The sequence below is a fragment of the Oxyura jamaicensis genome, chromosome 2 (genome assembly GCF_011077185.1).
Source record: "Oxyura jamaicensis isolate SHBP4307 breed ruddy duck chromosome 2, BPBGC_Ojam_1.0, whole genome shotgun sequence".
NCBI lineage: Eukaryota > Metazoa > Chordata > Aves > Anseriformes > Anatidae > Oxyura > Oxyura jamaicensis.
Genome location: NC_048894.1, coordinates 104,143,500 through 104,155,801, shown reverse-complemented (window position 1 = coordinate 104,155,801; position 12,302 = coordinate 104,143,500). Strand labels below are relative to the sequence as shown.

The 12,302-nt window shown below is 42.1% G+C and overlaps 1 protein-coding gene across 3 annotated transcripts in view; it reads right to left on the bottom strand.

Annotated features, from left to right (window-relative positions):
• TMEM241 (transmembrane protein 241) overlaps window positions 1-12,302 on the bottom strand; it is a 54,808-nt gene that overhangs the window by 20,730 nt on the left and 21,776 nt on the right. For all 3 annotated transcript variants that reach the window (XM_035317286.1, XM_035317287.1, XM_035317285.1), the window contains exons 11-13: window positions 8,617-8,651; window positions 7,271-7,340; window positions 4,743-4,836 (exon numbers count right to left, since the gene is read on the bottom strand). In XM_035317286.1, the coding sequence (XP_035173177.1) occupies window positions 4,743-4,836; window positions 7,271-7,340; window positions 8,617-8,651 (199 nt within the window). The remainder of the gene's footprint in view (window positions 1-4,742; window positions 4,837-7,270; window positions 7,341-8,616; window positions 8,652-12,302) is intronic.

Here is a 12,302-nt window from a genome sequence, read left to right as displayed (position 1 = left end):
AACTCACTGACAGCACTGTTAGAGCTCATTAGTGTTCTCACCAGCTGCTTCTGTCTGTATATATGAGCATCTCCAGCTTTTCTTTCCAGTACATGACCCATGACACCAGCACAGCTTTCAAATTAAAACAAGAAAACTTAGTGTGACTTCAAATCCTTGCTCTTCTGGGGATTAAATCTGTGCAAAGCTATGACAAAGCATTCCATATTTCTTGGGCTTCTTGAAAGTTTTTTTGTTTGTTTTTCAGATCACTTTAGTGATTTTTTTGGCATTTCTCACAAATTTATACAGATATGACTAATGCACGGGCTATTTGCTTTCACAGCAAAAGCGCGGCGTGTTTGTCACTGCAGATATCACGCAGGGCTATACACACAGATGAAGTCTGTGCTTTGTCTGTCCATGCACAGAGCAATGCTTTGACAAGAAAGCTGTCAAAAATCATTACAGGGAAGAATTCAAAAACCTCATACAATGATTAAGTTGCCAGAGCCAAAGTAAGTATCGTAAAAACAAGTTACGACCCAGCTCCAGTTTTTAAGTGAATGAATAATTAGAGGGCAGCGAGGCCAAATATGTGGGCTTCACAAAGAATGTCTCCTCAAATCTTTAAAGAAGCCCAACCAGCTCTCATGGCTACTTTATTGGTGTATGGGCACTTAACGAGACCTGAAGTGGCGGCAGCAATCTCAGCCCCAGCTCATCAGTCACACAGGTACAAAGCATCCAAATGGAAAACACATTTTCTGATTGTCGGCACCTCCCTCGAGGCCTGTGCTGAGGACTTGAGCATTCTCCCTTCTTGGCTCACTTGCAGGATAAACATATTCTGGCCTCAAAAGCTGCTCCCTTCCAACTGCTGGTGAAAACTCCAGTCAGACTGAGAGATTAAGAGGATGATCTAGGGCACTACTCAATACGAGAAAAATGCTCATGTGGGAACGCAAAGCCGCTGTTGTTACCCGGAGTTGGCTTTTTGTTTTGTTTTGTTTTCCACTGGATCTCATTTCATTCTGCAAGTTCAGATTCAAATAGTTTCTATCTTTAATCTTTATCCACATTCATTTCCTCCCCCCCCAAGGGCGTCACACGCTTAGGTTTAAGCACATTCTTACAGCACTAGTTAAACACTGCTCTTCTGCACCTTTCGTCCTTTCATGACTTACGACGTGATTGAGACAGCCCTCGTACCTAGGCAATGAGTTTGGATCAGCATGCACTAGGATACTCCCAACCACCTGCACGAAGCAGCATTAGCCATCAGGCAGATATTCTTCCTAACCACTCCACATGTAAATCTGTGGTTTGTCAGAGTTACCAAATAAGAATTTTGCAGGAGCTGGTAGATCAGCCCCTACCTTTGCAGGCAGGTTCAGCTCATTGCTTTCTGCCCCTCTGGGGCTGTCTTTGCAGTCCCTTTTGGTCCTGCTCTAAAACTGACACGCAGTATTTCTGAATTTTTTTAAGCATTCACTGCCTTCTACCCCAGAATCAGTTGCAGTTCAGCACTGAGAGCAGCAGCTCCTCTGTGTCCTGAATGCTGCCTCAGACTGAGCCCAAAAACATTCCTATAGTGAGCTTTAACATTCTTGCCATGAGCTTTAAACACTAATGAAAAACATTTAGGAAATTGCTACTTTTGATAAAATTAGAGCTACAGACAGATCTCATGTCCTGATTGCTTATTCCCCTCTTTGAATTCAAGAGGAGGCATATAATTTGAGCACTGGGTTAGAAGCTACAGTAGGAAAAGGACTAATATGCTCTGTTACAAAACCTTTCCTAGGCAAGATAAGCAATTAAACCACGCACATGCACACAGACCCTTTAAAACTAAAGAAGGGATTGAATTATCACAGTGATACAAGCTAAAATCTTTAGTTGCTACAAAAGCACCTAATTTCATTGACAATAGTCGCTGGAATAAACTTCGTCTAATTTCTATCTAGAGCTGGCCAAACCCCCACAAATCTAGAAGTCCTTGAACTTTGGGAAAGCTTTGATCCACTCCAGACCTCGTGGCTCTGATTCACTTCAGCTGGGAAGTACCCAAATCTGCTTAAAATATATTTCACAACACATCTTTGCCTGAATTTTTTGGGGATAGGTCATAAATACCACATGGAGAACCATTTCTCATTATTCACAATACCTACGAGCAGAGCCAGCTATTCCCATCTCCAGCCCAGAGCATTAGAAAACAAAAATGCAAGAGCAAGCTTTAGATCAGCTGACTTGCTACCAAGGAGCAAGAAGAAAGTTAAAGCACTAAAATCTGCAGCCAGAACGTTTGGGAGAAATTCAAACCGGTGAGAAACTCCATACGACTTGTACAGCATGAAGCAGTTCGCAAAGCAAAAATGAGCCGCATCACTCCCTTCTTGTTATCAGCAGAAAAAAAATAATCATTTAACTACAGTTTCTAAACAGGCATGTTATGCAAGTACACTTTGTTGTAGTTGTTGTTAAAAGTAACAGCTTCATTACTGTAGTGGGAAAGCTGTGATCACCAACCACAAAGCAAGGCTGTGGTTTTCAGATAACCTAGCTGAGGGTGATGAAACGAGGTAGTAACTAGCAAAGGAGTCAGACCAGCTCTTCTGACTGCATTTATAACTGATAATCTAACAAATGAGCTGTTACTAACTTACAGCAAGTACAGCCAGACCCTAGATCCACAGATCACAGGATAGTTCTGGGAGGAACAGACCTCAGGAGGTCAGAGCAGGTTGCTCAGCACTTCGTGCAATTGGGTCTTAAAACCCTTCAAAGATGGAGACTGCACAGCCTCCCTGGGATACCTGTGCCCCTGCCAGACTTGTCCTAGGGGTCAAAAACTCCTTTACACCCAGTTCAAACCTCTCATTTTGACTTTTATGTTCATTATCCTTTGTCCTGCATCCATCTTCTTGATAACTTCTCCATGGGTACTTGGGGGAGGCTTCTGCGAGGTGCGCCCAAAGCCATTTCTCCAGCTGTTCAGCTCCAGGCTGAACAAGCCCAAGGTCCTGCAGCCTCTTCCCAGAGGGCATGTGCTCTAAGCCCCCTGACTATCCTGGTGATCCTCTGCTGAACCTGCTACAGTTTATCAATGTCTTTCTTGTACTGAGGGGCCCAGACAGACTAGGCCAGACAGACTCAATTGATGGGCTAAGCTCAATTACATGGCATTCAGGACAGGAGAGCAACAAAACTAGTGAAGGGACTACAAAACATGACTTCTGAGGAACAGCTGAGAGAATTGGGATTGTTTAGCTTAGAGAAGAGAAAGCTTAGGGGAGACCTCATCACCCTCTGCAACTACCTGAAAGGTTGCAGCGAGGAGGGTGCTGGTCACTTTTCTCAGGTGACAAGTGATAGGACACAAGGAAGTGGTCTCAAGTTGTGCCAAGGGAGGTTCAGATTTGATATTAAGAAGAATTTCTTCATGGAGAGGGTGGTCAAGCATTGGAACAGGCAGCCCAGGGAAGCAGTGGGATCCCCATCCCTGGAGGTATTTAAGAGACATGAGGACATGACACTAAGGGACATTTTTTAGTGATGGGACTCAGACAATCAGGGTGATGGTCAGATTTGATGATCTTAAAGTTTTTTTTCCAACCTAAATGATTCTCTGATTTCCCATTCCAGATGTGATCTAACAAGTGGTGAGTAGAGAGTGATGATTGTTTCCACTATTCCACTAAAAGTAGCCTATGCTACTTTTAATACAACTCGGGACACTTTTGGTCCTCTTTACTGCCAGGGCACACTGCTGACTCATGTTCAGCTTCCTGTCTAACAAAATCCCTAGATCCTTTCTCACGGAGCTACTTCCCAGCCAGACAATCCCCAACCTGTAATATTGCCAGGGACTCTTTCTTCCTATGTGCAGGACTTCACATTTGTTCTTGCTAAATTTTTTAAGACTCTTGTCGTCCCATTTCTCCAGTCTGTCCAGGTCCCTCTAGAGTGTAACCGAGTCCTTCAGCGTTATTGACTGGTCATAAAACCATAGAATATCCCGAGTTGGAAGGGACTCAACAGGATCACCAAGTCCAATTCCCAGCTCCACAAAGGACAACCCAAAAATCAGACCACATATCTGAGAACATTGTCCAAACACTTCCAGAACTCCAGCAGGCTCAGTGCTGTGACCACTTCCTTGGGGGAATCTGTCCCAGTGCCCAACCACCCTCTCAGAGAAGAACCTTTTCCTAACACCATCTAATTGCGTGCCCGTCCAGACTCTAACAGCCTAATTTGGCTATAGGAACATTATGGAAGATACTGTCAAAAGCCTTGTTAATATCGAAGCAAATGACATCCTCTGCCGTGTGACAATGGCAATGGGAGTGCTAGTATTGATCTTCACAGAACAAGTCTTAACTCTCGATTCTGGGAAGATATGCTGGGAACAATGGCTGGTGCACACATGCTCAGGAGGAGTATTTTTCTCCAATACACCTTTGGTAGGTATTGATTTGTATTACTTGAAATCAGCAGGCCAAATCCTCAGCAGCAGTAATCAGCAGAGCTCCACTGAACTCAGTCTATACACAGCATTTTGCCCTAGCTAACAATCCTGATTCACTATGCACCTGCACAATATTTGTTGCCTAAACTCTCTGCGCAGGTTGCACGGCCAGGCTCTGCGAGTGTCAAGTAGGAATAACATGGGAAACTACGGAGATGCAGGACTTCCTTTGTCCTCCTGTGAGATGCATGGATCTGCTGTGTTCCTGGGATGGTCTTTCTCTTACCTTTGCAAGGAAACTCCACGCTGCATATTGCCCTGAGGTTGTGCTGCTTTTTAGCTTCACTGTGTGCAACATCAGAAAGAATCCCAACAGCCCGCTGCAAAGGATGGGGAAAGTTTATTAATAAAGTCTCTTAGTTTCAGCTAAGCAGTCTCTGACAAGCATGTCAGCTCTAACACAGGACTGAACAGGCACTCTTCAAGCAGCGTTAATCTTATTTGGAGAAAGCAAACTGGTTGACAAGAGCTTGCATTATATCCAGCAAATCTTGGGTTTTGTTCAGTCAGTGACTAGAGTCTGAGTAAAGCAAGCCTGACGGTCTTATGGTTGGTCTCTAATGCACTTGCATAATCAGAAAAGTAGAGATTATTGGAAACATGAGGTCAAACATTTAACTTGAGGCATTGAAACAGCTCCGAATAAAGACAATGCTAATTTCCACAGAAGCCACACTTTTGGCAGCTAACTCACTCCAATCTCCACAGAGGTTCACCTGAAAAATAACCATTGGAAACCTTCTGCCTCAAGTTTTCAAGTTGTTTAAACTTCACAAAACCTAAATTCCAATTAAAAAGTCAAATACACCTCCCCCAGGTAACAGATAGACAGAAGACTCAATAGCATTAGGAACAGAACACTCCAAAGCTCTGTGCTAAAAAATAAGTGAATTTTGATTCTCAAGTCATAGAGGACAACAGGCCATCCTATAGCCAAGGCTACTTTCGAAGGAAATGTTCCACATCTCGCTGGACCTCATAAACCTGACACGCTTTGGTTCTGGATTTTTTTTTCCACTTGCAACACACTTAAAATCCACTGGCTGTGAACAGTGAAATAATACAAGCCAGCAAGCAGGGAATGGAAAAGGACTTCAAAATACATGTGGCACAAATCACTAGGTGGCTGGTTATGAGGCACAGGACATAACAGCTGAGGAGTAGGAGGTACTACAATTTCTTACGCTTAGGCATAACACAAGACCCCAGAGGGCTACCTGCTGCGCCTGTAGCCAAGAAAGCAGACGATGCTTAAGTGATAAAAGAACCAAGCAGCTGCCAGTTGCAGAGGATGAAGTACTGAGCAGGAGAGCATCCCACCCTGAGAAATTGGTGAGTTCAGTGAAGCAGCACTGCCCAAACTTCTGAAAGTTCAGTAGCTGGCTAAAGTTTGTTCCATACCTTCTGCCCTGCTGAAAAGTGCTTTTAGTTAAAGTGGTTTGAAGGCATTTCATGTAATTCAGGCATAAAAAGTGAAACAGATAATTATCATACCTGAAATATTGATGTCAAAATTAAACACTATCTTATTTCATTAAATAAATTGAGCACTTTGAACCTAACTTCTAATGCTTCAGACATTCTGCACGGGTGATACATTTAGCCCCACCAGTTACCCTTTAAATTGTGCAGGTTTTCCATCAAGTCCTTTACATCTACAAAACACCAGATGACAAGATGTGGGTAAGCAACTTGTTTCTCCATCAATTCCTTTCCAACTATTTTAGAAAAGTGTAGTGTACATTGCTATCTAATATGTGTGCTGAAGCTGGGGCAATGGAAATAGAAGCAGGAGGCTACATCAGTGGTAAAACTGTATTGAAGTAAATGAGAAGTATGTCTGGGCTAGCTAAATATCCATTAGTGCCTAAAGTTACATCTGTCTTCAAGAAGAAACAGATTTCACCAGCTATTAAGGAACAAGTTATTTGATAGCTAACTGCAATTTGTTTGTAGTAGGTACAGTCTGTTCTTGGAGAAAAAAAACAAAAAAACAAAAAAACTTTTGTACCACAAAACTACAGAGGAATTATTTAACAATCATTTTTAAATAACAGCTTTTCACAGAGAATTCAGGTATAGATAAGAAAATCAGGAAACATTTTCATCATCAGTTAGTGTGAAAACATTTTTCCTCTCTAAAAAGAGAATACTTCCATTAGAGAAAAGACTGGAGGGGAAGGACAGGAATAAATTACATGAGATAATTAAGACCTATAGAAAACATATTTATGATGTCCTGTGAGAATTATATCACTGGGCAATGAACTTTTGCTACTCAAAATAAAGGGATGCTTGTTAAAGCTTTTCCCTTTTACCCCCAAAAAACATTCTGCCAAGTAACAAGATGTACAAGCAAACAAATCCATGTACGCCCATGCCCTGCTGAAGACTAATACTTTGTAATCTCTGCAAACAGCAAGTTTTACAAGGGCTAATCCAACTTGGGAAGCATTTAAGAGATGCTGTTTATTAAAGCTTTGCTACATTAGGTAAGAACTACTTTGCTGGTGACTGGGAACTCTCCTGCTTCACTCAAACAATCACATTCACTTCATTTGTACAAAGTTCAGCACATTTAAATCTTACACCTTCAAATGCACTGCCACAGATACATATTCTCTGCAGATTTATTGGCTTATGCCGGTACAAACTAGGATAGCTCCATTTTATTTATTTTTTTAAACTGAGAGTCAAGGCTGGAATTCAACAGTAATTTGAAAACGTTCACATGTCCTGTCACAGAGAGGTTACCTGGCGCAACAACTGCTATGAAATCTGTAGAAGTACAGGAATGGAAAGTCCAAGGCACTGAAGAGATCACCTGAGGGACAAAGCAATACACTCAGTGGAACACAGGAAAAAAAATTACCACTGTTACAAGCAGGGAACAGCAATTATAAGAACATTACTAGTTTAACATTCCTTTGAGCCTTTACAGCTGGCTGACTTTTCATTTATGATGCTTTCCACATTTCCAGTGTGCTTAACGATTTCTCTCTGACCTTGATTCCAGCCAGACCCTGCCTTTGGTTGAAAAGGAGGAACAGGATTATACAAAATATAAGAATATTCTTTGCTAGTATACAGATTATCCTGCTGAAACAACAGTTGCCAGTGGCTAGACATCCATCGCATCCACTTCTTTCAGAAGGTTGTGATGATTCCTATCGAAGCAACAGGAAACACAGATACATGTTGGCTGCTTCTTCCTCTGGAATTTGAACTCTGTCACACAGAACAAGTCAAGAGGTTTAAGAGAGTTCTCCTAGATCCACACAGAGATCTCAAGTACTTGCATTTCCAGGAATCTGGGCCCTGGTTAATAATCTTAGTAGCAAAAATTCCTGGGACTCCTTTGTCCCTTGGGTTCTACAGATGCAGATGTAGCTCCCTCTTCTACTTTTTGAAACATAGGCCTATTTTCCTTAGCATTTCTGTCTATCCTGGTGGGGAAATGCTGTATACACACTACGAACCACCAGTCCAAAGGGGGAATTCAAGTTTACTTAAATGTTTTTGGCTTTATTTTTCTGACTGAGCAAGTGTTCTAGCGAAAGCAACAGGCAGACATCTTTTTCCTTCTGTTAAAAGACCTGTATGAGAGCAGTATTTTCCATCATCAAATATTCTGTTTCTTCAATTTTAGCCTTTGATCTTTTGCTACTTCAAATCCTGCCACAGGGTTAAGGGATGGGATACATCTCATGAAAACAACAAACCAAAATCTTTGCATAGCACTGAGGGAAATGCAGAGAAGGAAGCTGAGATCTATCAGGAGCGCTGGAGCACCGCTCTCAAGAGGACGTGTTCGGTAAAGGAATCTTTGTTCTTTACCATGTACCACCTCAAAAGCTGTTGTTTGTTGGCTGCCCTGTGCTGCTTCTTTGCAAAGGGCAGTTAGAAAGACATTACCAAATATCAAACACAAATTACAGTATCAGGTACCTTCCTCTCTTCTTCCTACAAGACACCATATTATCAGTCATACTGCAATTGATTTCCACAGCTAACCTATACAGGGTTTGGTCTCTAAAAACTTTCCTGAAAAGGAAAGGCACTACAGAAACCTAAAAGAGGAGCAACTCAAACCACTTTACCTGCTGGATGGGATGCGGAGGCCAACAACACCACACTGAAAAATAAAAAAAAGATTAATTACATATTACAGTAGTTATGACATGGTCCAAACATTATGAATTGACAGCTTTGCAATTTTTTTCATGGTGAAAACGATTTCAGTTATGTAGAATAAATGAGGCATAAATAATAATACAAAAAAAGGTAGTTGGAAAGGAATCTCCAGGTTTACCACCTCTAACTTGCAACAGGGCTATCACCAATCGATTATGTCCTCTGTCTTGTGTGGCTCTCTGAAAACATCAGGTCTCAAAAATCTGCCAGCATGGATACTCCACACATCTCTGGGTGTCTTGTTCCAGGGCCACCCCACCCTCCTAATGAAGAGTTTTTTCCTGATGTCCACTTTGCAAATCACTAAAGCTACTAAAGTTCATCTATCACTAAAGTTCATGACTTTTGTTCCACATTATACTACCTGCTTCTCCTTAGAAGAGTTCGGCTAGATCATCCAGGTTGATTTTAGCATTCCCTGTTACTCCCCAGGTCCTTTGTAACAGAGCTGCTATTCAGCCAGATAGTGACACTGAGACAGAATCGAGATGGAACTACAGATTTGAGTGACCCTCTCTCCAAGGATGAATCTTAACAGCGTGCACAAATGCCTGCTCTGTAGGAATGTCCGTATGTTGTGTAAGAGAGTTAAATACCCAGTCGTATGCATGCAGTTGTACACTTGCTGCACATTCATGCCCAAAATGTTAACTGGAAAAAAAACAAATGCTGCCATTAAACAAGTTGAAAAACATGCATGAAAACAAAACGTAGTACCAGCCCAAATGATACACACTTTTTACAAAGATCCAAGTGAACAAGAAAACCATCTGTGACTAGTTATTTAACTGGAGAACTACAGAAGACTTCTGAGATCCTACATGGTCTTCATGCTCTGAGTGTAGTACAGGCTGTACAGAGCCTCCTTCAGCACTGTTGATTCTTCCTATAAATTTCTATTTTTTTCCCCAAAAAAAACTTTTTATTCCACATTGTTTCAAAGCTTAAAAGGCTACAGGGCTACAGAAAGATATTCTGGAGCATTATAGGATGGGAGAAGCAAGTACGTCTTCCAAAGCAGAACTAGAGCTTCCTACAGACAACAACACACGTCCCTGTTGAACACAAGGGACAAGAGAGAGAAGGAGAAGAGTATGTGGGAGGCCACGTCCCTGATAAGTAGCAAGCACTGCACTTAGGAAGGTGAAAAGACATTCATTAATATTGTGAATGGTAAAGCTAAGCAGTTTCCCTTGCTAATTACCAGCGATTCTTACAGGTCACTGGGCACAGTGAGAGCAGTAAAGTACAAACCCAGCCAGTAGAAGGCCACATGATGAAAAGTTAATGCAGAGAAAGAGCTGGAAATTGTTCCCAGCAAAAATGATGGTTAAAAAATTTTGTTTGTAAATGAGCAACCTCAGGTACCTATTATTGACTGAATAAGATAGACAACAGGGGACTGGAAGTACAACTATCAACACTAATGAGAATTATGACTAACCTGTGTTTCTCCACTTTTGCTTTTTGCATTATTACTTTTAAAACAAAATAACAGTGAGATTGGGAAATGCTCAAAGAGAAACTTCCTTCTGCAGCCAAGAGGGACCGATAACCATAGCAGACATCCCAAGCCTGAATCCAAAGAAAACATGGAGAAAGTTTTGTTTTCGTCCTTGTAAAGTGCAGGGAAGGTTAAGGCACAAGGGTTAGATGGCATTAAAGCTGTATTGTAACTCTACCGTGAACAGAAAATGAATAGAAAAGACAGGATTACGTTATAAAACCCAATCAGGGATCCAGGAGTTTCCAGAAGGACAGCCTGGACCTCAGGCCACAGCAGGATTCCCACACAGGGTTTCTCTGCTCCTCTGGTCTTCCTCTGTATCCACTAGTATGGGCTGGGTCACCTGTGGCTTTCTGTCTAGCTAAAAAGAGGTTTTGTCAGCAAGGACAGTAATTTATGCCTGCAAAGCTGCCTCCTCATTGTAGAAAATCTACTGTAGCTAATCTGCCACTTCTGTGAATTAAAAAAGCTCTTTTACAGCCAGATACAGTTTAGTTGCACAGAATAAAGCCTTTCCCCATATCTTCAACAGTACCATTTATTCACCATTTGAAATTCTCCTGCCTTAAGTCTTTGCTTTCTCTTCACTGGTGACTGTGAGGTTATTTTGTGAACAAATACCAAATAGTAAAAGATATTAGGATATACTGAAGCTTTCTTCCAAGTTCTCCCCAAGAAGTAACATATCCCTACCTGCATTACCATACGAGAAAGCCCAAGACAAGCTGTAGCCCACTCCTAAGACACATTACACATCCCTCCTCATGCCAGGTAGACATTTCTACCCCCTGCCTCACACTAGCCTTTGCCAGCTGGCTGGTGAGAGAAATCTGGCTCCTGCCTTGGTGAGAAGTGGGTGACTGGAAGGGAGTAAAAGAAAATGCAAGATTAGGGGGAAAGGGGGAAAAACACAGCATAACAAGTAGGAAGTATCAGAAGCACAAGAGTCAGAATTCAGTGAAATACATCACTATGGTAAAAGAGGGTGTTGGGGACAAGACTGGAGGATCAGAGGGACAATGAAAGAGAGAGGGATGAAGAGGAGGATCAGGCTGGGTAGTAAAAGCAACATCACTCCTCCTTTCTCTGCATAGCACAGCTCTGCTTTTCTTCCCATACATTTGTCCCTGGCCAGGCTCCCTTTTAAAAATCCCCTGAATAATCACGCTGTAAGTGATGAAGTAAGAACACCACCACACTTTCATCATCAACATGTATTTCTTCAGATCTGGAAAGTTCCTGTCCATATACATTTGCTAACACTCTAACTTAAGATGTTCTCCCCCACGGAACTGTTTCAGATTTTGAAATGAAAAACAGTGCTTACAAGGACAGCATATGTTAGGAGACTGCTAATTTCAGCTGCACCTCTGGAAGCATTCAACAGAGCCAACACAATTATTTTTTCTTAAACCTAAATACATGTACTTTCAATCTGACACACTGGTGCATTGTAACATCCAGTTGCTTGGGACAGAGCTTTTAACCTGCTCCATCCAGGCACTGCCTCCACACAGAGCATGATTTTGGTTTTGCACTGACAGAAACAGTTTGAGCAGACCCTATGATGACAAAAACTATTTGGCTGTGTTCGTACAGCTGCTTTCTTTTCCCTGCACAGTCTCATGTCAGCCGTCTGATCTAGTTAGAAATAAGAAGCTACAAGGGCCTGCTGATAATGCGCTAACAGGGGGAAGTTGCACTAATACCGCTCTAGGAAGTTCCCTCATAAAAGCTCATACAGACAAGACCACCAGATGTTACTGTCCTGTCTCAGAGATGGAACCAGGATGCTACCACAGCCAAAACACTCCTTGAGAGGAAGCAGCATGCCAAATCACAAAATGCTGGGCACTCTCTGCCAGAGACAAGCACATTTACAGTAATTCTGAGCAAGAATTGCCCGTAACAATCATAGAATCATTAAGGTTGGAAGAGACCTCCAAGATCCAACCATCCCCTTAGCACCAATGTCACCCACTAAGCCATGTCCCTCAGCACAACGTCCAACCTTTCCTTGAACACCCCCAGGGATGGTGACTCCACTACCTCCTTGGGCAACCTGTTCCAGTGCCTGACTGCTCT